The 27,492-nt window shown below is 49.3% G+C and overlaps 1 protein-coding gene across 5 annotated transcripts in view; it reads right to left on the reverse strand.

The window, feature by feature from the left end:
* CACNA2D2 (calcium voltage-gated channel auxiliary subunit alpha2delta 2) overlaps positions 1-27,486 on the reverse strand; it is a 180,604-nt gene extending 153,118 nt beyond the window's left edge. For 4 of the 5 annotated variants that reach the window (XM_035337765.1, XM_035337763.1, XM_035337764.1 and 1 more), the window contains exons 1-2: positions 27,422-27,486; positions 4,378-4,459 (exon numbers count right to left, since the gene is read on the reverse strand). In XM_035337765.1, the coding sequence (XP_035193656.1) occupies positions 4,378-4,458 (81 nt within the window). In that variant the 5' untranslated portion in view covers position 4,459; positions 27,422-27,486. Of the gene's footprint in view, positions 1-4,377; positions 4,460-21,529; positions 21,535-27,421 lie in introns of those variants that run through there. The other variant, XM_035337762.1, reaches the window with a different exon arrangement.
* Positions 27,487-27,492: the final 6 nt, after the last annotated feature.

Below are 27,492 nucleotides of genomic sequence, written 5' to 3' on the forward strand. Positions count from 1 at the left end.
CTGGGCACGCTGCTGGCTCAGGTCCAGGTGAGCATCAGTCAGCACCCCCAGATCCTTTTCCTCTGCACAGCTTTCCAGCCACTCTGCCCCCTGCCTGTAGCACTGCATGGGGTTGCTGTGGCCAAAGTGCAGGACCCGGCACTTGGCCATGTTGAACCTCACCCCTTGGCCTCTACCCATCGACCCACCCTGTCCAGGTCCCTCTGCAGGGCCTTCCTACCCTCTGGCAGATCAACACTTCCCCCAGCTTGGTGTTGTCTGCAAGCTTACTGAGGGTGCACCCAATTCCCTCATCCAAGTCATCAATAAATATATTAAAGAGGACAGGTCCCAACACCAACCCCCGGGGAGCACCACTGGTGACCGGTCACCAGCTGGATTTCACTCCATTCTCCACTAGTCTGAGCCCAGCCGTGCAGCTGGTTTTTAACCCAGCCAAGTGTGTAGCTGTCCAAGCCACAGGCTGCCAGCTTCTCCAGGAGAAAGCTGTGGGATACCGTGTCAAAGGCCTTGCTGAAGTGTAGGTAGACTACATCAACAGCCTTTCCCTTGTCCACCAAGCGAGTCACCCGCTCAAAGGAGGTGAGGTTGGTCAGACAGGATTTGCCTTTCATGAACCCATGATGGCTGGGCCTGATCCTCAGGTTGTCCTGAATACGCTGCATGGTTACATTCAAGATGACCTGTTCCATCACCTTTCCTGGCACCAAGGTCAGGCTGGCAGGCCTGTAGTTCCCCAGGTCCTCCTTACAACCCTTCTTATAGATGCTGCATTTTGCAGGATAAGCACTGGAAAAATAGCAAATTCGTTGACTTTGGACAAAAGTGAACAACATTTACTTGTGCCAAAATACTGGAAGAAACAGAAATTTGATGCACTGTAGCAGGAAATGCCGAAACCAAACATTTTTTGTCCTACAAAGTAATGAAGAATCCACCACAGCCATGGAGAAGGTCACTAAGAAAAAGAATAGAAGTCATGGAACTGGGTTTTTAGTGTAATATTCTCTACTGTAGAATAAAATTATTTGAAGAATTTCATCCTCTTTAGATAGTTTATAGTTCCACATATCGTTGTGGCAGCCACTGATTTCTGCTCTCTATTTCTGGTGATCCACGAGGGCAGCAAGGACAGAGAGAAAGGCAGCACGCCCTCATCTCTCCACATGCTGGGATTTGCTTTGAGGCACGCCTGGAGGAACTGGCCAGGCAACGAACACAATGCTGTACCACAAGCACCAGCTCCACCGTGCAGCGAATCAGTTCAGCAAGGTCACAGTCCTCCCTACGGCATTCAGATGTACATGTGGCAACATTTGCACTTACATGTTTTCAAGGTCTGGACTTCAAGGAGAGAAGCAAGGAGATGTCTCACACCTGAAAGGCAAGCCCCCTGGCATGACCCTGTTGCATCTCAGAGCTTCTCACCCTCCTCTAATTGCCACAGAAAAGCCCTCTGCTCCAGAGAAACATCTGAAAGGAGTAAGCTCAGATAATCTCCCCAGAAGCATGAGATGACTGCCTGTTCAACCTGCGTGAGGGGAGTGAAGTAGTGACATCTGACACTTAGTACCCTAACTCTAAGAAATTACTTCAGAGTTAAAATAAAAACCCTTCTTGGGTGGGCAGCACTCCAGCAAGATAAAATATTCAGCACCATTATGTTACCGGACACCACATTTCTGACAATAAATTTCATGCCTCATATGCCACAACAGTTATACGATATCAGTCAATAACCAAAGACCAGGTCCACATCCACTCACAGCAACTCAAGAAGAAGTGTAAGTACACCTGACAAAACCCTAAGGAGGGTATTTCATTATCGTTCACCAGTCTGTCACAATGCCAGCCGGGCCCCAGCTGAGCAGGGAAGCTCCATGCCTGGCACAGCACCATCCCCAGCACTCCCGGGCTGCAGGAGCACGTCCTGCTGCCAGCACCACAGGCTCCTTGCTTCAGAAGGACCAGTTTGGTCTTTTGTGACACTGGAGCGCTGCCCCACCTCTAGTACCCCTCCCTGTGCACTGCGTGCCTCAGGGGACCCTGCAGACACTTGGAACGTCCCAGACTAATGCAGCAAACCAAACAACATGAGCAAGCTTTGGCTAAAATCCGGCTCTGCTTCCAGGATCTACCTGCCCCATTTGCCTCACCCCTCCTTGTCCCAAACAGGGCTATTCCTCCTTCATGATAAACCTTCCTGAGGAATCCCAGTGGGTGCTTCCAGCTAGATGGCTCTTCCAGCTCTTGCTGTTTCTCAGAAAGCAGCTTTGCAGCTTGGTACCCTTCATCCTGCTTGCACGCCTCCATGTCGGTGAAGCTTGTCCAGGTCATGCCCAGGCCTTTACAAACACAGACTGAGTTCCAACCCTACAAATTCATTGCCACCCACTAGATTTCCACCATGGTTGCAGCAGAATAGGGATTTATTTTTTTTAAATTCACGCCCCCAAGTGGGTTACAGTGCCACTATGACATTAAGCACTTCCCATACTGCAACCCAGGCACACCTGTGCGGTAGGTAAGAGGACTTGCTGTGAGTACAGCTCTGAGTTCTTCAGGATGAAGCACTCTGTGTAATTTCACATTAGCACTAGCAAGTAATGTGGTCTTTATGAGAAGCGTAATTCACTCAATATTCCATTTACGAACCAAACCTGAACTCCACATCCCAAGTTCCCCCACAGAAAGCCTCCACTAGGCTTTACTGGTGTTTTAATAGTTGCATGTTAGAATTTTCAGTAGCTCATTTCTTGGCTTCTGATGGTTTTTACATTCAACAGATACAGTAACTGTGCACGGCTCCTCACTTCAGAGGAAGGCTCCAAAAAAATTAAAAAAAACAAAACCTTCAGTCCTTCTGATGTCAGTCTATCTTGTGTTAATCCACTACAGTGATGCACTATGTTCTACCAGAAGAATTAAGCAGAAAAAGTGGGAAGCTCTCTTACCTGTAATTGACTGACTGGCCAATAGGAGTCAAGTGCTGGCAAATTGGAGGTGTAATTTCTATTTAATTACAGCATTAAAAAAATTACATGATCTACCTATTTAACATGCAAAGGAGCAAAATCAAAGCTAAAAAGAATAAATTGTAAGAGAGGACATGTACAAAGTGTAGTAGCTTTTTTTTTTTTAATGTGCTCTGCTAAAGAGCATGGTGCCCGTTGTGCTTATGCACTGCCTGGAAAATTTGCATCCCCGGCTCTGATTCTAACACCTTGCCAACATGCAAACTGCACTGTGCAAATGCACAAATACAAACAAAAAGATCTGGTAAAACCAAAGTGGCGTACATGCTTTCCACGCTGCACATGAAGTTTGTGTCAGTTCCAGGGAAATGAATGCAAGCGAAACCCAGATAAACCATTCTGAAGCTCAAATATGAACGTAAATGAGTGGATGAATTATGAGGAGTTTAATTGAAGGCTTGCAAAATTCATTTTAAAATGCATTTAAAAGAAACCAGTGCAACTTCTGTGTTTAGACAATGGATTACAACCAGCAATATGAACAACTCTGTTGAAACCAGTACGGCTACTGGTGTAAGAAAGTGAGAGGCCCACAGACCACTGGCTTTTAAGAACATGCCACTGCCATGAGAAAATACAAGTGCCCTCCATGTTTTGTCACTCTAATTTCAACTAATTTGTTTAGCGCTGTCACCCTAATTTGAATTTACTCCATTTCAAAATAGCTAAGCCTGGCAACAGTGCTGGGAAGGGGAACCCAGTGGAATCCTAAAGACCCTTTGCACCACAAGTCTCACAGAGCACAGCAAAATCCTTCTGTCACTGCCCCAGCCCAGCTCCGAGCCATCGCTGCCAGGACGTGCGACAGATCCAGCTCCTGCCACCTGCTGCAGCCAGGAGCCGTGCTAAGCCAGAGGTGGGAGCAGGAGGCAGGGGACAGCATCCATTGTGCTCTGTGGCACCTGAAGACAGAAGCCAGGAGCTACAGCTTTACCTGCAATCTATATTCAGAAATGCAGAACTTTCAGCAGCTAGTCAAAATTATCCTTTGAATGCTTCCTTGTCAAAGTTTGGAACTAAAACATAAATTAAACTACCTTCAGTCCCTGGAGGAACGGCTGGGTGGAAGATGCAGTCAGGGTGCCATACAGAAACACAGTTACATGCTCAGATTGCAAGACATGCAGCCTTGGAGAAACAGACAGATGCAAAACACACACACAGACACACGCTTGATGAAGGCATCGAATCGACTTGCAACCAGAAGCACAGCCAGCCATGCCCCTGCACATGGAGTGAGCTGAGAGGTGACTTGCTGCAAGTGTTCACACAGGTGATTTCTGCAGATGAGAACATTCATTGCTACAAGGAAGGCAGCACAGGTAAAAGACGGACAGCTTACCCCTCTGAGCTGCTGGACTCCACCAAATATCCTCATCACTCCATCAATCTCCTGCTCCAGCCTTCTGGCCCAGTACTGCATACTGCAAGAGACAGAGAGAACGAGAGGAGGAAAGGGAGAGAAAGAAAGAGAAAGTCAGAGCCCTGACACTCAGTAGATAAGCAAGGTAATTAAAGGGAGAGGGAGGAAATCAGTGCCCTCAGCTAAGTTAACTGCTCTGCTCCTGCAGCACCGGGTGCAGGCAGAATACCAAGAACACGCGGCTGGGGCAGGTTATAAGCTTCAGGACTCCAAAACAACATATGCAAAAGGCACCACAGAGAGAAGAGGGAAGAAGCAGTACAACAAAAATTGCAAAGTATTTTTTTTCTCCTTTGTATATTAACAGTCGCAGTAGCTAATTGCTTAAGCCCGGGGTGCTGAACGAGGTCAAAGTGCTGTGGCGCCTGCTGCAGAAGACAGCTCGCTGCTGCAGCAGGGATGCAGGATGAGAGGCGCCCACCCCAGCGCAGCAACAGATCACTGCTGCGGCACGTTGGGGCTGCTTCGGGCCTCGGTGCAGCCCCAGCTGAGCCTGGCAGTGACTGCCAGATCCCCTGTGGGGACCTCCTCGGTCCCTCCCTCCCAACCCCTGCACAGCAATCCTTCCGACACGCACGACACCCCCGTGTAGTCAGCCACACAGATTTTTGCTTACAGCAATGACATCAAGTTAAAGCAACAGCAAAACCACTCTCCTAAAGCCCCAGAACTCGATAACCCTCCTCCTTTTAATGAGATTTCCAGACTCCAGCCCCTGGCCACACAAATGTCAGGTCTCCCATCTGGCCTTGAAGAGTGATGCTGGATTGCCTCTACCCCACTTGTTTCCACAGCCGGCGCTTTCTCCATAGCAGCATTTGTCCCTAAACACAGCAATGAGCAAAGTATCAAAGGAATGAAAGGGACAGAAGGTAAGGCCAGCATCACAGCAAAGGGATTACATGGGCACGGAGAAGCTGGGAGGGAGCAGAGCAGCTTGGGGTTTTTGCTCTTTCCATCAGTTCACAGAATGTTTTCACTCTTCACACCAAAAGAAGTTCCCCAGACAGCGTACGTGCACTCCTCAGCCCTGTGAAGCCACTGGAGAGGCTTTCCTGGAGGTCAGGAAGCAAAGAAACAACTAAGAAGTGAGGACACAGAGGACTCCTAATTATACAGCATTGCCCCAAAATGGAGCAAGCTGGGCAAAAATACCAGAGCAGCAACAACCTCGAGACAACCATCACCTCGACACCTGAAGCAGGGCTGAAGCACTGCTGGTGGGGAGCGAGGAGAAAGGAGGCAGACAGCAGGGACCGGCAGACCGCTACACAGGGCAGTTAATAACAACGGAGGCTATGGGTGAAACCAAAATTTAACCGCACGCTCCAAGTCTTCAGCATTTACCTGCATAACTTACTTCACTTCTAACATTTCTGCAGAGGTGGTGATGTCTTTTTCCTTTGGAGCTTTACTAGGGAGGAGTGGAAATGCATGCCAGATGACAGGTATAGAAGCCCACCTTTCATCCAAAGGAGAGAAACCAAAGCCTAGGGACTGTCAGTGTAAAGACGAAGGGTCACAAACAGAGCTGGGTGAGGTGGATTTTTCCCCCTCTCCAGTCAAACATTTTATTTGCTATCAAAGGTTTATTCAGGTTGGCCAAAGTTACTCATAAATCTACTGAAGTATTTTTTCCCCAAATTATTTATTTCTATATAAGTCACTCATTTTAAAATATTCCTTGAAGCACCACAATGATTTTATGAGCTCTTTTTTTCCCCCCAGTTTACCCAGTGAACCAAAGAGAAAAAAATATCAATTATATGCTCACACTCAGCCACGGCTCGAAGAAGCCCTGCTGACTTAGGGAGCTGATGCCTTCCAGCTCTGGGTACAGTCCTGCCACTCGGTGACACTTGCCTGTGCCAGCTCCCTCCAGGAACACCTCCACCACCACGTCACACAAAAACTGCAGCCCATCTCAACCTGCATCCATCAACACTAACACCTGCTCACATCCCCACAAGTATCGTGCCCAGCCAAGCCTTCAGAGAGGGTTAGGGACGCAGGAAGACCGAGGCATCGGCATTATTCTGCTGGCATATGCAAGAGGGGCACTGAGTGCTCAACCAGACTGAGATTTAAAATTAAACTTAGTCAGCAGATTTGTTCAAAAATAATGTTACAACTTATTCCGCCCCCTGCCCCCAAAAAAGTAGCACTATTTTAGGGAAAAGTCACCAGAATTTTCATTCATCAGAAAGACTGGAACTTGCTTTAACTGTGCAGCCTGACATTACCTGGCTCTCAGCCTCACTGACCCGTGGTTTCTCAGAGTCCTGGTAAGCCTATAGAAACCACTGACCATAAATAAATGTGTACTACACTGTGAAAAAACATGGGATTTCTGCTTAGTTGATGCCAGATTTCTAGAAGCATGATTATACGACAGCTTTTCAGGTAGCGACCGTTATTTTTCCAGCTAGCACACCCCTTTACCCACACCACTTGCCAAAGGTTTTGCACATATCTGACCCATGGCCACATCCCCGTAGCCCAAGCACCGTCCATGACTGGAATTCTTCAGGCCACATCCTGAGTTTGTGTTTCCATCTCACTTGCCGTATATCGAGTTGAAAACCCCCTTTGCAGAGAAAATAAATACGTAAGCCCCATTATTATTCTGTCGTCGTTGACCTTCTGCCTCTTGTTTCTGTCCCACAGCCACTGCACTTCAGATTTTATGGAAGAAGACTGTAGCAAGGATGAAGAGGGTAAAGAAATTGATAGCCTATTATGAACATGGAGATTTCGCTTTGAAGCGTGTCTCATATGGAAGCTGTAAGCAATAAGACATGACAGTCATTGCATTCCTGGGCCATTACTGCACGCCTCAGGTGGCGTTACAGGGCTCGAGGAGCGATAACTCCTCAGAACACGCAGCCTGTAGTCCCCTACTGCTCCTGTGAAGTGGCATTAACAATAAAGCACCGAGAAAACAGCTGATGCACATGCTGGGAAGCCGCTGGCCTGGATGCGGTTCCGCTCACGGAAAGCCACGAGGCCCCCTGCACGAGCCACATGCTCCATCTCCCCTTTAAACTGAGGGTGACTTCCAGGTCCTCAGTAGTGAGGAGAAGGTCTCTGAGCTGGAATCCGTTGCAGGAATGGAGGGCAAGGTGGCTGGGCAGCCCCTCCCAACCCATCCCATCTGCAGTGGGGGCCCGCACAGCTGGTCCATGACCCCATCACTTTGTGGGGCTCTGCCTTCGACCAGGCTCTCCAGAGGTCTCCTCCAACCTAACGCCTCTCCATATGGAGAAGCGTGACCACAACATTCAGGACATACGCTATAATCTCTTGCATTAAAAAAAAATAATTGTTTCCTTCCCCTGTATATTTTACAACCTCTTCTGCAACATGTAACAAAGGACAGAAATGATTTCTGGAAACACAACACCATTTATCTCTGTCTCTCCAAAGAGAACTACAAAAATACTAATTGATTTCATCATTTGCATATTTGATTTTTCCTAAAGATGAGATAAAATAGGCTTAAAAAAAAAAAAAGGCAGCAGAGCTTCAAAAATACTTACTGCGACAAGCATCGCACAGGAGACACGTCCACCAGGCAGGAAGCAGTGCATCGTGCCCGCGCCTCGCTGCTGCTCACAGAGCCCCTTACTTGTGCCGGGGGTGCCCCGGGTGAGACATGTGGCTGTCTCAAGGTGTGTGCTTGAAGATTTTTTTTTCCTATTTTATTGGAGCAGCCTAAGGAGAGCGCTTGCTTGGCTGTGGGCAAGGGAGAATGTTAAAAAAAGTCAAATAATAGGAGACATCATCCTTTTCTCTTGCTGCCTTTCCGGCCCAAAGAAGAGAAACATTCATACAAACACGGAAGGACCAGAGGAAAAAGCTACCTGCTCAGTAGATATACTGCCCCAAAGCTTCTGCAGTTATACTCAGAGAGTGTTCTGTACAAGTGTCTACACTTCACGCAGCGTGTTCAGCCAAGAATGTTTCACTCTGATTCATACACTTTGGTTCAGTGCCCAAATATTGCTATCTAATACAGTTATTAATTACTGTGTTGTCTAATTTCTGCTGTGCAGGAACTTCTTATAATGGGCTTAGCCCTTCAAGATGCTTAATCCTTACCTCTAACAGCACGTGTTGGTGCACACAGGTGTATGCGTGTACGTGCGCACTTCGTGCCCCCCGAGTTTCCTTCATTTCTTACATACCTAGGCTGTAAAGCCCCCCAGCAGCTAATATGTACGTGGTGAGCAAAAACAAGCTGTTTTATTTGTACTTTTTTTTTTTAATTTTAAGATGCAACTTCCAGAGAGTACCCACTGCCTACAAAACAACCAAATAAGTTACTGACCATGATTCCAGACCTTATCAAGCCACGCACACTTATTTTATGACTCCTTTTTAATTTAAAGTATGTGCACAGGTGTTTCTATGAAGGAGAGGTTGGAAAGACAAGTCCAGCGGGCAAATTTTCTTAAAATTTGTCAAGATGTTATTCACCCCTGCCATCTGGTCTACCCTGTAATAAGAAATGATCTTTGATATTATTATAGGAGGGAAAGAAAGAATAAAATAATATTAAAACTATATCCAAAGGCAGATCTTTAAGAAACACGAAGGGAACAGACACTAAGATAATGTTTTCTACATTTGGCTCTATCACCAAATTACTTTGTTTCCCTCAACTCTAACACAAACTTCTGTGTCTGCTTCTTTGTGCTATCTGTTGTCTTTCCAATTCTTATAGCAAGGTATGTCCCTAAAAAAGGGGCACACCTCCTACCAGATCCATCCTGATCCTGATGTGATGCCCCCCAAAGTACTCCAATATAGTAAGAAGGTTAACTGGGGAGTTCTCAGCCTGAAGGACAGACAGAACTGGGCCAGGAGGGAAGGGAAAGCAGTCCAGTAACTGTACAGAAGATTTTCCATCAACAGTTCTTGAGCACAAATATTCATGCAGGTACCTGTAACAAAAAACAGCAACCACCAGCTTGCCACCTATGAGACTTCAGGCAAGAGGAAAATCGTTCCTTAAACAGCATTTCTGTATTGGGAAGCAGAAGTATTAAACATCTAAGGCCAAACTCCCTCTGGAAACTGAGTACATGGTCAGTGTTCAATCAGATACACGTGGGATGGCAGGGCCCTTGGGAATCCTTCTGCCACAATTAGCTGCACTGGGACACGAAGCATTGTCTAGCCTGTTCTTCAAATCCTCCACTGAAGGTGAACCCAGGATTCCCAGAGTATCTTATTCCAGTTCCGTTCTTCACTTTTTCCATCCTAAATCTCAATTCCCTCTTCCACTTCTCCCACCTACAGCAGACAGAAAACAATTTTCTTCTGACAAGCTCCTAAGAACTGCAAAGTCATTGTTCTGGTGCATCCTTTGCCCTTTAATTCTCTCCTTGTCCAAGATTTTTCCCCCAACTTTCCCTCCTTTGCCCTGCTTTACAGACCTCATCCTTTTTGTTGCCCAGCTCTGGATTCCCTACGGTTTGCACCTATCTCCAAAGGCTCAAGCCACAAAGTGAGATCGGACGCTCAGAGAAGTCTAGCATGGTGCCGCATGGGGAGTCACCCATCGCTTCCCTGGTCCTGTCCTGGAAACAGCTTTACGCTGCAGAATCAGCGTGCCCTTCTGCTACAGCAGCGCTTTGTCGACTCAGTTTGTGATCTGCTATAACTCTGGATCTTTTCTGCCACACTGCTACCCAGACAGATATTTTTTAGTCTGTATTTGTACATTGGATTTCTCCTTAAGTGCAGCACTTTGCACTTGTTTTCACTGAATTTCATTTTTGCTGATATCAGGCTCTGTTCAATTTTTCTAAGTCATTTTGAATTCTGATAATGCCTTCCGAAGTACATCCAACCCCTCCCGGCTCAGTGTCGCCTGCAAATTTTATAAGCATATCGCCCATTCCGTTGCCTAAGTTATTAGGGAAAATATTGACTAAAACTAGGTCCAAGGCAGATCCCTGCAGGAGCCCACTTGAAGTATCCTCCCAGCAGGAGAGAGAACCACAGTAACCACTCTTTGAGAGCTACGTGTCCAATCAAAGTATCTTGAATTTTAAACTTTACAAAAAGCTGATTTTGAGTACTTGATATGCAAAGAAACTGTAGACCAAGGGATAATTCGGTGAATAATTTAGAGCGTAAGAGCAGGATTGAGGAAAATCACAATCTGCTTGTAGATAATCTGCCAAGAGAAAGAGGAAGAAGTCCCCGGATGCATCAGCTGGCACATGTGCCCCGCAGTGCTGCGTAGGGCCACCACGCAGCCGCTGGATCCTTTTGATCCAACACCTGTGCACAGGCCTCTCCTGGACACTGCAATAAAAAGAACAAACAGCAACGCAGCGACAGCAAACACCCCCTGCAGCCAGTGAGGCAGACTGCTGCCCAAGAAGCTTTCAGCTGCGGACCACCCAGTTCCTTCCACCTGCTCCACGACACAGCCACCCCGTGACGGGCACTCAGGCAGCAGCACCTCCGTGTCATGATCCCCGAGCACAGGAGGATGCGCACGGATCAGCCTTCGCAGTCTCAGGGGATGAATCTGGTTTCAGCACATTGCCACCAAGTCCTTCTCCAGGAGGCAGAACCGAGCACCCTGGCAGGGCTGACTGGTTTGCTGTTTCCAGTCAGGACAGAGAACAGCCTCAGCACAAAGTCCTCTGCCATGTCCAGAGGATGCTCCAGCTGCTTCCCAGCAGCATAAGAAATACTCAGTTTGGTGGCCTTACAGCAGGAGTAAGGTAGCCAGTCATGTCTAGAGATCCAGACTGGCTGCTCTTGCTGCTGTGAGGATAGTCCTGCGAACAGACACTGCACCGGGTAGTCCAGGTGCTCTGACATTCAGCATGACGGTGGCAGAAGCAGCACCGGGGCCATGCCATGAGCAAAGTAAGCCCGAGGCCGTGACTGCCACTGCTGGAGTTGAACTGCTGATACCACCAATGTGCTTCCCCAACCAACGGGCAGTCCTGTTTAGAGCCAAAGCAAAACTGAAGTTTTAGTATCCCTGCTTTTTTGAAAGCTGCGTTTTCTTGCTCCTATTTCACACCTGAAACCAGCTTCCTGTCACACTTGCTGATGCACATCAGGAGCACCAGAAGCCCATGGGTTCCACCGCGGCTGCCCTCTCACTGCACAGGATTAGGACTGGGCTCCTGATCTCAACGCCTGTCACAAATCTGGACTTGAAACACAATGAATTAATGAATAAGTGAATAGGTGTCAGTTTTATTAAGCATGCTATCTGCATAAATTTCACCCCGGGCAGCCACGTGTCATTTTCAGAACCCCTTGAGACTCCCCATGGCTGATAACTCTTGCACATCTCTGCAACCCATTACACAGATGAAGTTTTATCATAAAAACTTTCTCCTCACTGACTCCCTCCCTGTTTTACAGACACAATCTGAGTAGAGGCTGAAGAGATCCCATCCCCCACCGCAAAGATAAGGTTACAGAGGGTAGGTCTTAGTAAGGATTTTGCAAGCTGCATGAATTATTAAAGTCCTTTATGATATAATGACAGACATATCAGGTTATTTGTTTATTCTGTGTATAATTCATGACTCTCTTGGGAGCTAGACAGAAGTAGGATAGATTGTTGCATCTTCTTGCTCATTCCAGTAAATCCTCATCACCAGATGGGAGGCTGAGGCACCCCACAAGACAACACAGCCACACCTAGCGGGATCCGCGCTTTCAGCTGGGGATAGCGGAGCTTTTTGTACAGCCTGGAGATGTAGCACAGCTGTCAGCTGAGCACATCAGGCATGGCTGGAACAAAAGAGTCCAGGCGATGTTTCTGCACCGTGCCGCCAGAGCACTGTCACCTGAAGCACACGCACACACCTTTGTGAGGAGATGCCCCGTGCTCCTCTGTCGTTGCTCAGCCACAGGATGACTATCGGAGCTGACCCAGGCCCCTCAGGGCTTGAGGATACTTCACAACCACCACCTCCTGGCAACGCAAATAAGAAAAGAGTGGAAAAAATAAAATCGTTGCCCTCGCTTAGGCCATTTGTTTAAGGAGTCTGGTCAAGCTACGAAGCTAAGCACGATGCAGAAGTGCCATGCCCTGATGGCTGGAAAGGAGCTTTGAGTACACACATTGTGGTCATCCCATTCCCTAGTGTGCTGCTTAAAGGGCGAGGGGCAGACGGTATGCCACAGCGACAATCAGGGAATAAAGGACTGGCCACAGCCATCGCCAAGAGCCTCCCAGAGAGCTCTTGCTCGCTCAAGGTGCTCCACCCAAAGAGGCTGCCAGCAAGAGTCACGCTTCTAGGAAGAGCTGCAGCAAAATATGAGCAGGCTGAAACAGCAAGCTGGGTAGCTCTCACTAGCTGCAGGACACTGGAGGACTGCTTTCAGCATCCACCCCTCCCATCAGATTGCAGCTGCTCAGAAGCAGATTAAGCAGGCGATGATTAATCAGATCACTAAAACACAAGCCACATTAGGGAGTCTGAACTACTACTGACTTGTCAGACCTACGCCAGATTTGTCTACAACCTCTCTTTATCAAGCACAGATACTGTTAGCCTCTGCCCCAAGAACCTCTACTGCAAGACAAAAGACAAACTTCCCCGGCTCTGCCTGGGTGTCACTGTCACTAGATGACTGGCTAGTTAAATCCCCCACCTTAAACAACCCTCTCCACACCATTCCCCTACCTGAGAGATTCCTGGCTCCTAAGAGAGCGCTGTAATCATTGTTATTATAAAGCACTTAGCGATGCTCACTCATTGCGTCCCTCACCAGCCAAACACCCAGAACCCTGTGATTTCGCATGCAGTCGCCTTCACTTCCAGAAGCTGTTCATTGTGCAGCTTCCTTTCAGTGGTGAAAGGAAAAAAGGGGTGGGGGTGGAAAGCATTTACAAAAAAATAATAATCTGCTGCATTTTATGCCATTACCTCACTACTTTGTGATACACATCTAAAAGCTGTCTGCAGGACCTCGCCGCCTGTCAGGTGGCCCCCAGACGTGCCGTGCAGGGGGGACGCGGGAAGCACGAAGCCCAGGCTTGTCCCAGCGCTGCTGCGCCCTTCGGAGCACTCCAGCAGCAGGGGGGAACCTGGCAGCTTTCACAGGTCACCTCCTAGCTGGGACAAACGCTCCTCCCTCCCTGGGGAAAAGCAAACACAACCTCTCCTTTGTAAAGGCCACAAGCCTATCGAAATTGCAGTTGTGGAAGCACACTGGAGTACTCAGAAAGTACTCCCAGGCCTTGCCATACGTGCTCAGGACATGGGTCCACCAGGACCATCTTCCCCACTGCCAGCAGCAGCTAGCTTTTTGGGCCAAAAGGGATGCACCCCATCCTGGAGAGCTCTGTGGATGAGGGATGCAGCGCTGGAGCACTTTTGGGCACAAGGATGCTGTGCCAAGCACCTTAGGGGTTCCCACCCCAGCAGGAAAAAACTCTGCTCTGCGACAAGCTGTCTTCCCTTTCAAAAGGAAAGGGTACCCAGGAAATTCTGCTGGAGTCTAGGCACTGCCGTGTCCCTTTCCTCACCAGATGCCTCAAGTAATGAATGAGCAGTGCACCCACGACCGAGCTCCAGTGATCATGGTTACTGCCCACATGCCCTCCCCTCATCACCGCGGTACCCCGCTTGCAGCATGGGTGGTGCAAGAGCCCAAACGTCACTGCGAGGGGACTGACCAACGTCAAACTGTCCAATCCTCCCCACATGTCTGACAAAGGTATCTTCCTTTTTTTGCAAGGGGAGAACTGAGCTACAGGGTGAAGCAGCAGTCCCAAAGCCAGACACTTTCAGCAGCAGAGCCAGAAGTGAAACTCAGCCTCCTGATGCTCAGCGTCTGTGCTTTGACGATGGCCCTCGAGCACCAGAGCTGGCAGCTCGTCTGCCCATCAGCGTTCCGGAGCCTTTCTCCTCCTGGCCCACATACACACCAAAACCTAAAACTACGAGATAATTCTCTCTTCTGCTTTTAAGTGAGTATTGCCATTAAAACCCAAACCACCCGACATCCCACCACCCTACTGCCCTGGACTCTTCTCTGTAAGAGACAAAGCCCAGTTGTTACTGCGGTCCTCTCGATGGGGCTTACGACATCACCAACCCCTTTCTATTTAGAATAATGACTTCTGCCACACGCCAAGAGATTTGAAATTACCTGTGAAATATATTTCCCTAGGCACAGGCTCAAGAAGCATGTAAATTACCCAGCTTAATGGCCTCGAGAATTTCTGAGACGCACACAGAGCGGGAAGTGTTCAGATGGTCTCCCAGGTACCAAGCAAGGGGACGAATGTCCAAGGGGTGGCCAGGAGCCACTGCCCTACAGTTCCTCCAATACCCAGTTCCACCAGCAAGCATTTGCCTCAAGGAGGCAACAAGCACAACAGATCCAATCCTAAATGAGTGCATCATCAGCACAAAAATCCAATTTTAAAGAGAGCATTTCTTGGGAAAGGTGCCTGACCAGAACTCAGATGGGACGGGCAGCCAACACAGGGCACCCATTTAATTTGCAGAAGCCCAGCGCTGCAGCACGAGGAGCACTCTGCAGCAGGCCCTCTCACCCTCCAACTGGCTACGGAGAACAACACCATCCAAGCTTTGATTCCCAGGCATCTGCCAGAGAACACTGTCCTTCAGAAGGAAGCCCTTCTCATCCCCAGGGACAGCTCCCACTACCCCAACACCAAAGGAACGGACAGATGCTCGCGCCCCAGAGTGCAAATCCCCCTGGCCATGTTTCTGTTCCTGTACTTGATGTCTTGTTAGTACATTATAGAAGAAACATTTATCCAAAAAAAAAAAAAAAAAAAAAAGCACATTCATCTGGAGGAGCAGAAGAAAAGGAATTACGTGATCTGGGTCCCCTTTACTGCTCCACTGCTGACATATTGGAGCCTTCGAAGCCTTAGTTTCATCAGCGAAATGAGCAACAGGGAAATGGAAGTGCTACTGCAAAGTGCACGTAAAGACCATCATGGGGAGTGGCAGACAGACAGGACAAGATGCTCTTGCTGCAGTGGGGAGTGGATGGGGGACAACCCCAAGGGCGTCAGGACAGAGTTAATGGTCTCCCCAGGGAACAAGCCTGAGGCACACAAATTTATCTCCTGATGCTAGCCAAGACTGACGGCTGGTCACCTGTCATGGATGGAAAGTAGGCCAGAAGAGCAACTGGGGATAAGAGAACACCTGGAAGATAGGCCTGGCAATGCAACAAAATGGGACAAATTTGTCTGGTGTAAATCCTCAAAGCAAAGGTGTAAGAGAAGGGCTTTGCTGAGACTCCTCCAAAGGCAGAACCTGCCCTCATTCTCAGCCGAAGCATCTTGCTAACCCACTTGCCGGCAGAAGCCACAGTATCGCTAAGATTAACACAGCAGCCATTTTAACAAATACCAGTTTCCGAGATAATTTTGTCACTCACAAGCACTGCACCGAAGGCTGGAGCCTGTCTGGACTCCCTGAAGCGACCCGTGCTGCAGGTTACCGACAGCACAGCCCCCTGGGGCTTCACCCGGCAGGCAGCTCGGCTCCCCGTCCTGCTGCAGGCTCGGGGGAGAAGCACCAGGATAGAAGTGTGAGAACCTGGGGCCTGAGGTAAGGACAGCCTAATAGGCAGAGCAAAAGCTGTGCACAAGCAAAGCAAAACAAGCTTCCCATCAACAGGCAGGGGGTCAGCCCCTTCCAGGACAGCACGGCTCATCACACAACAGCTCCTTGGGAAGACAAACGCCGGCACTCCGAGTGCCCTCCCTCCTCCTTTCTCCAGCTTCTCTTGCTGAGCCTGACATTGTGTGGTATGGAATACCTCCTTGCTCAGCTGTCCTGGCTGTGCCCCCTCCCAGCTCCTGGAGCCTCCTCACTGGCAGGGCGGCCTGAGGAGCAAACGTCCTTGGCTGCGCAGGCGCTGCTCTGCAACAGCCAAACCCCTGGTGTTAATGCCACTGATGCTCGTCAAAAACCCCAAACATTGCACCGTACCTGCCTCTATGAAGAAAGCCTCAATTCCAGCCCAAACCAGGACAACGTCATTGTCGGTGAAGTAAGGAGTTAACTATTCAGAAGCTATAAGAAGGTCAGTATTAAACTGATACTAAAATTCCCCCATCCCTGGAAGTGTTTAAGGCCAGGCTGGATGGGGCTTTGAGCAACCTGTCGGGTGGGAGGCATCCCTGCACATAGCAAGGAGGTGGAATTGGATGGCCTTTAGGGTCCCTCACAACCCAAACCACTCAGCGGTTCTGTGAGACCTGAATTCCATAGCAGGAAATAAAAAAAAAAAAATGAGGAAGGAACGATATTGTAATAGAGTCAAGCCAAGTGAGGAAGCAAGATTAGCTTCATGGGGAAGATTAGACAAAGCACGTTAGGCAGAGGGATGGCAGGTATGCCACGCTGCCCTGACACAGCACGGCCTCAGGTAACACCTCAGCTGGAGCATCTCACCTGCAGCTCGTTCAGCTCCCCACCACCACGCAGGAACACGCAGTACGCCTCTGCAAAGGGACAGATACCATCTGCCAAACCGTCCCCTTCCGCAGCTGCCTGGTTTTCTCCAGAAGAAACTTCTCTTACAAGAACCCTCATCCTACGTTGTGGGATCCAATAATAACTTTGGGATGGTACAAACACAGCAATAAGTAGACTTAACTAAGAATGCGAGTCAAGTATTACACGAGCTACCACTGAAACACCGCAGCATCTTGTTTCGGCAAGTGGCAAACCTACTCTTCCATCACACAGCTGTGACTCCAGAACACGACGGGGGCTGGCAGCCACTTCCTGATGAGAAGGCCACGCACTCAACAGTCACCAAATAAGTGACATTTATTAAGTGGCTCTTATAGAATAAAAAGGGCCGCTTTCAGTACACATAATCACATCCACGAACCAGCACAGCTTTCAGTGCAAGGCTCCACTTGGAGCAGCGCAAGTGCAAAGAGAGGACAGAGCACAGCCTCGGGGCGCAGCCTCGCCTGTGCCTCGGTGCCTCCCGGGAAGCGAGGCACAAGCACGTGTGAGAGGAGGCAGGGCTCACGGGGAAGAGGGCATAAGCTGGCTCAGCAGCCCCAGGGGAACAAGGCCCTGCAGCAAGATGCAGCTTCCAGCCCCAGGCACACCACCCACCTCATCCTCTCCATGCCTGGGCACGGGGAAGCGGCGGGATGCAGAGGGTGCAGGGCTCAGTGCAGCACCTCAGGACACAGGCGGTAATGAGACAGAGACACAGCTGGTTCGATTTTTCTCTGAAGAAAAGACCAAAACAAATAAACATAGCAAGGAACAAGTGACACAGAAGGCTCCAATTTAGCCTGAAGATGATAGGTAAAAAGGCAGTATTGGTGTCAGAAATGCCAACGCATCATTTTTGTTGCCAGGTCAAACAGGCGGGCACGTGCTAAATGGGGTTATTTAGGAACTGGGACCAAAGCACGAGCAGACAGTAGATGTGTTAGATAAATTTCTTTTCTCCACCTTGCAATAACAATCAAGTCAGAAGCAACCACTACCACCACCGTATGTACCAACTAAGAGACAAAGACCTGAAAGCTATCCCCAGCATAATCCCACAGCACTTGGCAGGGTTACATCAGGGGATGAATCTGTCCTGGTATCTCAGAAATAAATGTGATGTTTCTCAGCTTTTAAGCCTACCATAGCTGTAACAGGGTTCAGCATGCAAGACTGACAATGGCAAATTCTTCAGCATAGTAATAAATCCTGCGTCAGGAAGAATGGCTCAATCATGAGCAGTCCCACAGCACACAGCCAAGGAGGTGCAGGAAAACATTCATGGCTGCGCACAGAGAGCCCATTTGGGGCTGCTGCTCTTTTGGTCTGTGCTCCTGAAAGTGCTGTCATCCTGTAGGAGGCAAAATAACGTCATCAGTTTGGTCACTGATCAACACTTAAGATCTCCCAGCAAACAAAAACAGAATAAATAAAAATCAAGAACTGCATGAAGAGAAAATACTGATTTATTTTTCTCCCCCCATACTCATATAATCTACCCTTCTCCCCAGAGCAGGCAGGAGGGGAAAGCAGAGTGCCCCCAAAGCTGTGACACACGCCTGGCTGGCAGCTCACCATCCTGAAACTCTTTTCAGCTTGCAGGTCTTGAATAATTAAATGCTGTTTCTTCCACCCTTTTTCCCCTGTTGCATGTGACACAGTGCTCCAGGTTTACTCTTAGATGGGCAGCAGGTTTCCCCAGCCCCTGCAATGGTCCTAGAAGCACACAAGCCCACACATTGCCCCCACCCCCCTCCCCCTTTTTTTTCTTTTACCCTGCCAATCCCAAGAATGAGACACTACAGTGACTGCTCCGAACAGACCTCTAATTTATAAGACTACATCAGACATAACCAAATGGTACTTCGGCTTCTCCTGGGTCTGCTGAGTTTGTTATGGAGCAATAAAAAGATGTTCAACCACTCACAGCCCAGAATCTGACTCAATGTTCAACGCTGATAAAGTTGAATATTAGGTGCTTCGCTTGGCTTAAGTCCGTCTCTGTTAGTGTCCGTGTTACAGCTGCCAAAAATCTGACTGAAACCCACTGTGTGCTAGCAACGCAAACAGGGCTCCGCATTCACGACCCTCACTGTTGACAAGCGGCAATACTTGTCTCAGTGGAGATACTATTGCATAAAAGTTCATAGATAGGAGAATTCAAATACACGAATACTTTGATTCAACAGAAGCAAGATCGGGGGAGATTTCTTTTTTAAGATATGTGAACAGAAAACATAAAAAGGAGGACCAAAGAAAACATAGGTCCACTACATGATGGGGAAGGTCACCTCACAGACAAGGACATAGGCAAAGCAGAGACATTTCATGCCTTCTTTGCCATCATCTTCAACGCTGATGATGAACCCAGGGTGCCCTGAGCTGGAGAACCATGATGGTGGGAATGACAAACTCCCAACTGACCCTGAACGTGTTTGGGATTTGGTGCTCCACCTGCATCCATACAAGTCCATGGGTCCAGGTGGGATTCATCCCAGGGTGCTTAGAGAACTGGCTGACATCACCATGGGACTTCTCTCAATTATTTTTTAAATGGTCTTGGGAATCTGGAGATGTCCCGGTAGACTGGAAGCTGGCAAATGTACCAGTTTTCCAAGAAGGACAAAAAAGAAGGCCCTAGCAATTACAGGCCTGTCAGTCTCACGTCAGTGCCCAGTAAAATTATGGAGAAGATGATCCTTGAAGTTATTGAAGCAAACCTGGGGGACAATGCAGTCACTGGTCCCAGCCAACATGGGTTCATGAGGGGTAGATCCTGCCTGACAAATTTGATTTCCTTTTGTGATAAGATCACCCGTCTAGTTGATCAAGGGAAACCAGCTGATGTGATCTTTTTGGATTTCAGTCAAGCTTTTGACACAGTTTCCCATAGGATCCTACTGGACAAAATGTCCAGCATGCAGCTAAGCAAAAACATCACACGATGGGTGAGCAATGGGCTGACAGGCAGGGCTCAAAGGGTTGTGGTAAATGGGGCCACACCAGGCTGGTGGATGGTCACCAGTAGGGAATTTTGGGTAGACCTGCGTGGTGCTAGGAGTTGGACTCAATGACATTTATGTGTCCCTTCCAACTCGGGATATTCTGTGATTCAAACTCGACTCTAGATGATGGATTCTTCTAGACTGCAGAGTACTAAGCACCCAGAGCAGAAGAAACAAGAGTCTGGCAGCTTGCTTCAAGAGGAAAGTAGCAGGACCCAGGCCTGTTCCAAGCTGAAAGGGGCTGGTATTTAGAAGGAAAAATCATGGTCCTCACTCATCCATTCAATGGAGATTCAATACTTTCCCAATTCTTTCCACCAATTGAACAGTTTAAGGGTAACCGTGCTTGGAAGGCCAAGAGCTCTGATTGTTATAGCAGGACCAAGGCCAGCCAGCACCTGGGCCCTTACTGCCCTTACCTTCCCTGCTTGGAGAACACAGCTTTCATGCTCCTGGGGCCACAGGTCTTCCCAGTCATCCTCTGGTCCACAGCCTCTGCTTGCAGATGGCCAGCAAACACGGGATCTCAAGAAGCAACCTATCACGTTAGTATCCCAAACTGAGTTTGGGTCACAGGAGCAGCAACTTTTGTCAGGGCGGCTTGAGCAGCAGATGTGGCTGCAACAGCCTCCTGGGTCTCGCCTTGCAGGGGCAGCACACTTGCAAGCCTTTCAGCCACACAGAAAAACTAGGAAATTCCAGTTTGGTCCTTCATTTGGAAGGATTCAGATAATAAAACTTCATAGAAGTGAGCATGTGCTTAAAGGAAGACACCCCTGTGACTAACATTCCCACGGATGGGAAGCTGACTGCTTGTGAGATTTCCACCTTCTGTACCCTTGTGCCTGTACTCCCCATCCTCCCCCAACCCTTCTCTAAAGGGCTGACACTACACAGGCTTTTGCTTTGATGCAAAGTATGACCAACTAATTGGCACTTCATTGCTCTGCACACCCCAACGTGAAAACAGCAGCCTCGCTCCATCCCTCCACCCGTTTCCTATCCCCTCCTCCACCCCCCACCTCCTGCACCTTCTCAGCACAGCACAGGAAGCTGCAGCGAAGAGGCTCACATTACAGGGACTTCATCGCTTTTACAAAATTTACTAGCATGCTGTGAAGCCTCATAAATAATTCAAGATAGACAACCTTCGTCAGGTAGACGAACGTGCCTTCTGTAATCCATCCCTCAGCCTATCTCAGCGATACGCATACCGACTGTAGGGACAGTCGATGATGCCTCGGGAATTCCCAAAGCGTCAGCGCAGGACAGGGCAGCAGAACAGCTTCTGGCACCAGCAGTACCCAAGGAAATCCAAAGTCTGCCCAGTGGCTTCAGCAGATTCGTAACAGACACCCCCGCCACAAGAGTAGCTCCAGCCTAGCCCATGGAAAGCAGCTCCACTCCCACCCCTAATGAGCAGAGATAGGCCATGGCAGGGGGCAGGAGGCTCCTCCACTGTAAAGATCTCCTCTTTATTGCAAGAAGTTCAGGAACTTTGACACAAATCAGAGCCAGAAGTGCACTGCATCCCTTCCTTCTTGGGTTCAGCTCCACGTGTGCTGTTGGTGTTACTGCACAAAAGCACTTGACTTGTTAGAGATATGCAAACTCAATTTCTGCTTTGGCAACTGTGCCCAGGGCTTTATCATCACCAGAGCTATTGCTGTAAACGGCTCGTGTCCCTGCTCATCCCAACCTGATCGCTAACTGCTCATACTTCCTCTGGCGCTCTCAGCCTCACCTGGAAGGGCAGGGACGAGGCGTGCTGCTTGTGCCTCCGCACCCGGCTGGCACGTGGCTCCTGAGCAGGCTGCGTGCTGGCCTCACGGTGGGCAAGAATAATGGCTTTGCACAGAGTTAAAGAATAGATACGGAAGCCACAGCCCATGGAATCTTTGGCCTGACTTGCATACAGATCCTCATGTTTCCTGCCCTGCAGCCCTTTCACCCACCACAAGCTGATCTGGCTGAACAGACTGACCGCTCACACATCGGCCAATGTGAGAAGCTCTTTGCTTTACAGCTGGAGAATTAATCCTCCGCTCTGGGTAAACACCTTTTACTCTTTATGATATTTATGGCCAAAAGATAACAGACTGAATTTAGATCTGTGGGACTACTGAAAGTTATGAGAAAATCCACACGCATTCTCCGAAACATCAAATGATTCAGCGTAAAGAAAACCATGCCAATAGCTTGTTGATACAAAGCAACTCCCCAGTAACAACAGTTTGTACAACCCCACTCCCCATGCAACGTAGCAATAATAAACTTGAGGATGAAGGCTAGATTACAGGAACAGTTCTGAAACAAAGTACTACCAGCACCCCAGACAGGAAAAAATAATTCTGCTAACAAAACACATTTTGCTTTTGAGAGGCTCCTGGAGAAGTAAATATCGAAACATTCAGATACTGTTCTTTCTTGAAGAATATTTCACTCAAGCATTTTGCTTGGTAATGATTTTTTCTTTTATTTCATCCACTTGAATATTTCATCTGCAGAAAAAAAAAAAGTTTAAGTTCTACAGTCTAATGTCTACAGTTTGTACAATGTTAGTGTGCAGATGCCCCAGCACTTAAGCCCTCAAGGGCCTTTCTGATGGCTTTTGAAGCAAAACACCAGGGGGGTTGTTCAAGGATAAACTCAGGTTTCCATTTAGCCTCTACATAACCACCTTCAGCTTTCAAGGGGCTGTTGCACACACGCACACAACACAGGCACAGCTTCTTTACAATGCAGCTTCTGAACTATGCCTGCCAAGCACTACGCATCAGCCCATTTCTACCCTCAGGTCTACGTGCCGGAGCCTTATTGATTTCAGCAGGAACCCACACGCTCTCCTGAGAATTTATATCAACTGTTTTTCAACGTGTACACTGGGTTGAAAAACTCAAACTCCTGAAGCCACGATCTTGAAGGGGATCCCTGCAGGCAGGGTGCAGGGCTGAGGTGTCACAAGGCCAGGAAGAGCGCTGTCGTGCCCTGCTCTGTGCGATGCTCACCTGTGCCGATGGAGCAGGCTTCCTGCCCTGCTGCCCCGGAGAAGTTATCGTGCTGAGGAAAGGACAGGAAGGAGGAAGGCATGGGACAACCTTGAGAATGTCTGAAGTAAGTTGTTAGGCCTTGTTAGCCAGTTATCTCAAGGAGATAAGCTTAATAATTGAGCCAGGCTGGTGACAGTGTGAACACTGATACGTTGTGCCATAGCTGCCCGCTTCTCCTCAAGGAAGCTGTCCCTGTTTCCTTCCTTACGCCCAAAAGGGAATTCATATACAGCTGTTCCCAGTGCGAGCCCTGAGTCGGAAGCATTAAGAATTGGTAACAGGAGGGGAGAGGAAATGATTAGAATGCCAAAAAAAAAATGCAAATTACCTCAAAAGCAGCACACGGCCCTCTCCCAGCTGCCGCCCAGTTCTCTCTGGGCAGCTCTGGGTGCCTCCGCGCACCCCAAAGCGGCCTCCACCACGAGGCACGGCCTGCAGCGGGTGGCTGCGCCTGCACGGCGGCCGCCCGGCCCTCGGAGAAGGAGCGAGGCTGTCCGTCAGGCAGTCCCGCGGGCAGGCCACCCTCCCTGGGAGCTGCCTCTCTGCTCAGCCAAGTGGAGCTGAAAACAAGCAGGGCCATCTCCCCACTTCCCCTCCGCTCCTTTCCAGACAAGTTCCCTTCCCAAGCATCAAAACCATAATTGGAAGAGATTTTCTGGCTGCACAGCAGGCGGGCAGCAGAACAAGAGACAGGGCTCCCCCTACACAGAATCCTGCAAACCCTGAAACATCCAGTCCTAATAGAGTTATTTATTTCAAGCCCTGCTAGCCCAGATGTGCCATCACTACCAGCATCGTTAACCTCATTTGGGGTGAAGTGGTGAGCACAAATCAAAGCCTGCTGAAAGGAAGCGATTAATTTGGTAGAGGCAACCTCAAGCTCACCCTCCAGCGGTCGCCCATCAGGCCTTAACGATCTCAGCAGCAGCCTCCATGGCTCCGCATCTGGCAGAGCGCTGGTACCGCTTTGAGCTCACTGCCCAGAACTACTGTCCACATCTGATGAGCCCTAACCTCATGCTGGAGGGGCAGGACTGGATACTAGTCCCCAGGCCAAGGCTTCACCCTGCAGACACCCCATTCTCCTCGTGCTGAGCAGCCAGAGATGTGGCACCAAAGTCAGGCCTCGCCAGTGAGCACGCAGCAGCTCCGCACACCCCTGCTTCCTCACGAGAGGCAAATGGCTCACCACCCTCTAGCACACGGTGATTTTCTTTCAAGTCCAAGTGACAAAAAGCCTTTGTGCACAGTGAGGAGGGGGTCATTCCCTCCCCAGGCAGCAACCGCATTCTCTGCCACTTGCTAATATGAGGAGATGGCAATACAGGTGCAGGACTCCCCCAGTTGACCAGGCTTTCACTCTCTTAACACCAAACCTCTCAAATTCGAGCAGATGTTGTCGCTGTGCTGCCACAGGAATCCCTCCGTGTAGTATTTACAAGAAAAATTAACAGCAACCAACAGCTTTTCTTTCCACAGCCACTAATCCCATTGACCACACAGATGTGTATTCTCCTACACGACCATTCCTAAAAAGAGCCTCGTCAGTCACTGGACATCACCTAACATGCCCGCCCAAGTGGTTTTGTTCCAATCTGGGATTTTGCTTTTTAAATCTCAATGAGAAATTCCCCCTCGGAAACTGGCTGAGCCGAGCCTTCCTTAGCTCGGCATAAGATGATTAAAACCATGCTACCCAGGAGGAGAGAGATAATGTGGAACACCAGAGATTTATCGAGGACAAAACCAAGAATCAGCACACAGAAATCACTGACAACAATTAATATAAATGTGGCAAAGCAAAAAATAAAAATAAAAAAATCCATTAACCCCCCAGCTCCCCCCCCCAGCAAAATACCCTAATCATTCAGTCTGATGCAGGTCAGAGCAAACCGGCTCCGGCGTTGCTTAAAAAAGCAACCTCATTTCTGAGATCCCTACAGTAAAATATGACTTCAGTGATTCACGTAGAAAAACTCCAACGACAAACAAGGTTTCTAATCAACGCTCTGTCATTTGCTGTTGTTGCAAGGGTGCATTGTTTAAAGAAGAAAACGGGCTCATAACTGGAAGATTTTAGCAGCCCATTTCACCAGCACAACTCGGCTTCTGACCGAAAAACCTTTCAAAAATGATTTAAGCTGTATCCAACACTTTTAAAAATAAGTGCACAGAAAGGGAACTACTCAGAGGGGAACAGTCAATTAAGGAGTGTTATCTGAGCACTGGTGCCAGCTACCATTGCACTTCTTTCTCCCATTAAATATTTCTTTCCCGAGAAACAATCACTGAAGCCCTAGGGCACAGTGCGCAAGGCATTTCAGCCCACATGTTACAGGCATTAACCTACTGCCCAGCAATTGTGCATCATCATCAAATATCCATTCGTGACTCTTCTTTTTCTGGGTTCACAAAGCAGGTCACAAGGAGAATAAAGCAAGCAAGAAGATACCAGGTCAAGCTGAGGTCTCACTTCGCTTCTGTGCCTCTTCTCCGCACGCAGTCCGTCAGCATCGCTTCCCACCAAAGGTACACGCAAAATTTGTGGCCTTTTTAGGACCATTCCTTCCTGTTTGCAAGAAGCTACCAACGGTACATCTTTGCCACCAAGTTTGGTTTTTATGCATCTCGCCTCTCTTAGTACAGGACCAGGCCTGTTTGGACAGCACCACTGATACCAGAGAGCACAATGTCTTTTCCTAGTAAGCCACACCAAATTATCTGAAATAAAACTGCTTTGGCTAAAGAGCTGGCACAGTTTATTAGAACAATAAAGATAATAATCAGTCTGGGTGAGGGGAAGGCCAGTGCATTATTTACAAATTACACGTCTCCTAAGGACGTCTCTCCTGGCACAAGAGCCTTCTTTAAAAAACTTTCTGCAGTTAGGAAAAAAACAACAACAACACGTTTCTGCTTTGTAAACTGGTACCCAGAAGTGATTTATTCTGCAATATGATTCTGCGCTCAGAATTCAAGAGGAAAAAGCAACAGCTTACAACCCCTGAGAAAGCTGCTGAAATATTAAAGGCATCCCACCAACTTAATATGTGCTTCATCACATACATAATCCCTTCTACTTCTATAGGAATTCTCTTAGAAGTAAGGATTATTCGTATGAGAGAAACGCTGGATCAGGCTGTAAGGCTGTGGTACTTGGCAGAGCACTGGCACGTCCCCTTCCCTTCTCTCCCCCTGTAGGTAGACATTTATCAGGGTCTTATTCCGAAGAATTTTTGTATTTACCTGACAGCGAGAAAAGGGAGCCCATCAGCTCTCAAAGGTCAAAGATATTTAGAAATACGGACACAAGACCCAAAAGAATTCAGAAAGAATCCGATCGAAGGGGAGCTATTTCTGAAGAAAGGAGCGCCAACAACCATGCCTTCCACCAAGCCAGATACTAACGCGGTAAGCTACAGCCCTCCCGAATAAACAACGCTGCTTCTTCTGCTGATAAGCCTTCTTTTCAGAAGGCCTCAATACATGCCTGTAGAAATGTACTTTGTGACGAAAGACGTTCATCTAAAAGGCTCTGGAACATACTTTTTATGACATACGCACATATAACATTTCTATTCTCAAGGAAATCAGAACTGATGAGAAAATTGTGACAAAAGGCAGTGACTATCCACCGGGGCAGCGCAAAGTTAAGGGCGACACCGCTATTATTAACTCCATGTCATTGAAATCTTTCTCCACCTTCAGCAACGCAGCCTGTAAGGACACGGTGTCAGCCAGCCTTCACTCGGAACCGGCTGCGTGGTTCGTCTCCCCCCCCCTCCCCAGTTTCGTGTCAACAAGCAGCATTTCGTAACGGGGCTGACAGCCTCCTGAAGCACACCCCGGCCACATTCCGCACGGCCGCGTGGAGGGGGCACGGGGCTCCGGGATCATCGCCGGATGCGAGCCGGCCGAGCGCGGCAGCGAACGCTCCCAGGCGCCCACTTCCAAAAGGCTCCTTTTCTCCCCAAAGCTATTTATAGCCTTCCCGCTGCGGCTCCCAGCCCGCCGCCCCTCGCCCCGCCGGCCGCCTCCCCGCCGGCCGATCCCCGCGGCGGCGAGGGGTAGGGGCAGGGGCTGAGGCGCCGGCCGGGGCACCGCGGGGCCGCTCCCCGGCTCTCCCGGCCGGGACTCCGCCGGGCTGCCGACAGCCCGAGGCCGGCAGCCGGCTTCCCCCCCCCCCCACACAGCCCGCACCGCAACAGCGGCCCGGCGGGGAAGTTTGCGCTCCCCGGCAACTTTGGGGCCGCTCCGCGTCCGCGGGGAGCCCGGGGCCGAGGCGAGCCGGGCAGCGCCGAGCCGGTCCCGCAGCGGGGCGGCCCCGCTCCACGGCGGCAGGGCCCCGGGGCGGCCCCCGCTCGGCTCCGGGCCGGGGGGTCCCGGGGGCGGCACTTACGTGTGCTGCTGCGGGAAGCTGTAGCCGTGCGCGGCGGGGGCGGCGAGGAGCAGCAGCAGGGCCAGGTGGCC

Source organism: Oxyura jamaicensis, chromosome 12, assembly GCF_011077185.1.
Source record: "Oxyura jamaicensis isolate SHBP4307 breed ruddy duck chromosome 12, BPBGC_Ojam_1.0, whole genome shotgun sequence".
In the NCBI taxonomy this organism is placed as follows: domain Eukaryota; kingdom Metazoa; phylum Chordata; class Aves; order Anseriformes; family Anatidae; genus Oxyura; species Oxyura jamaicensis.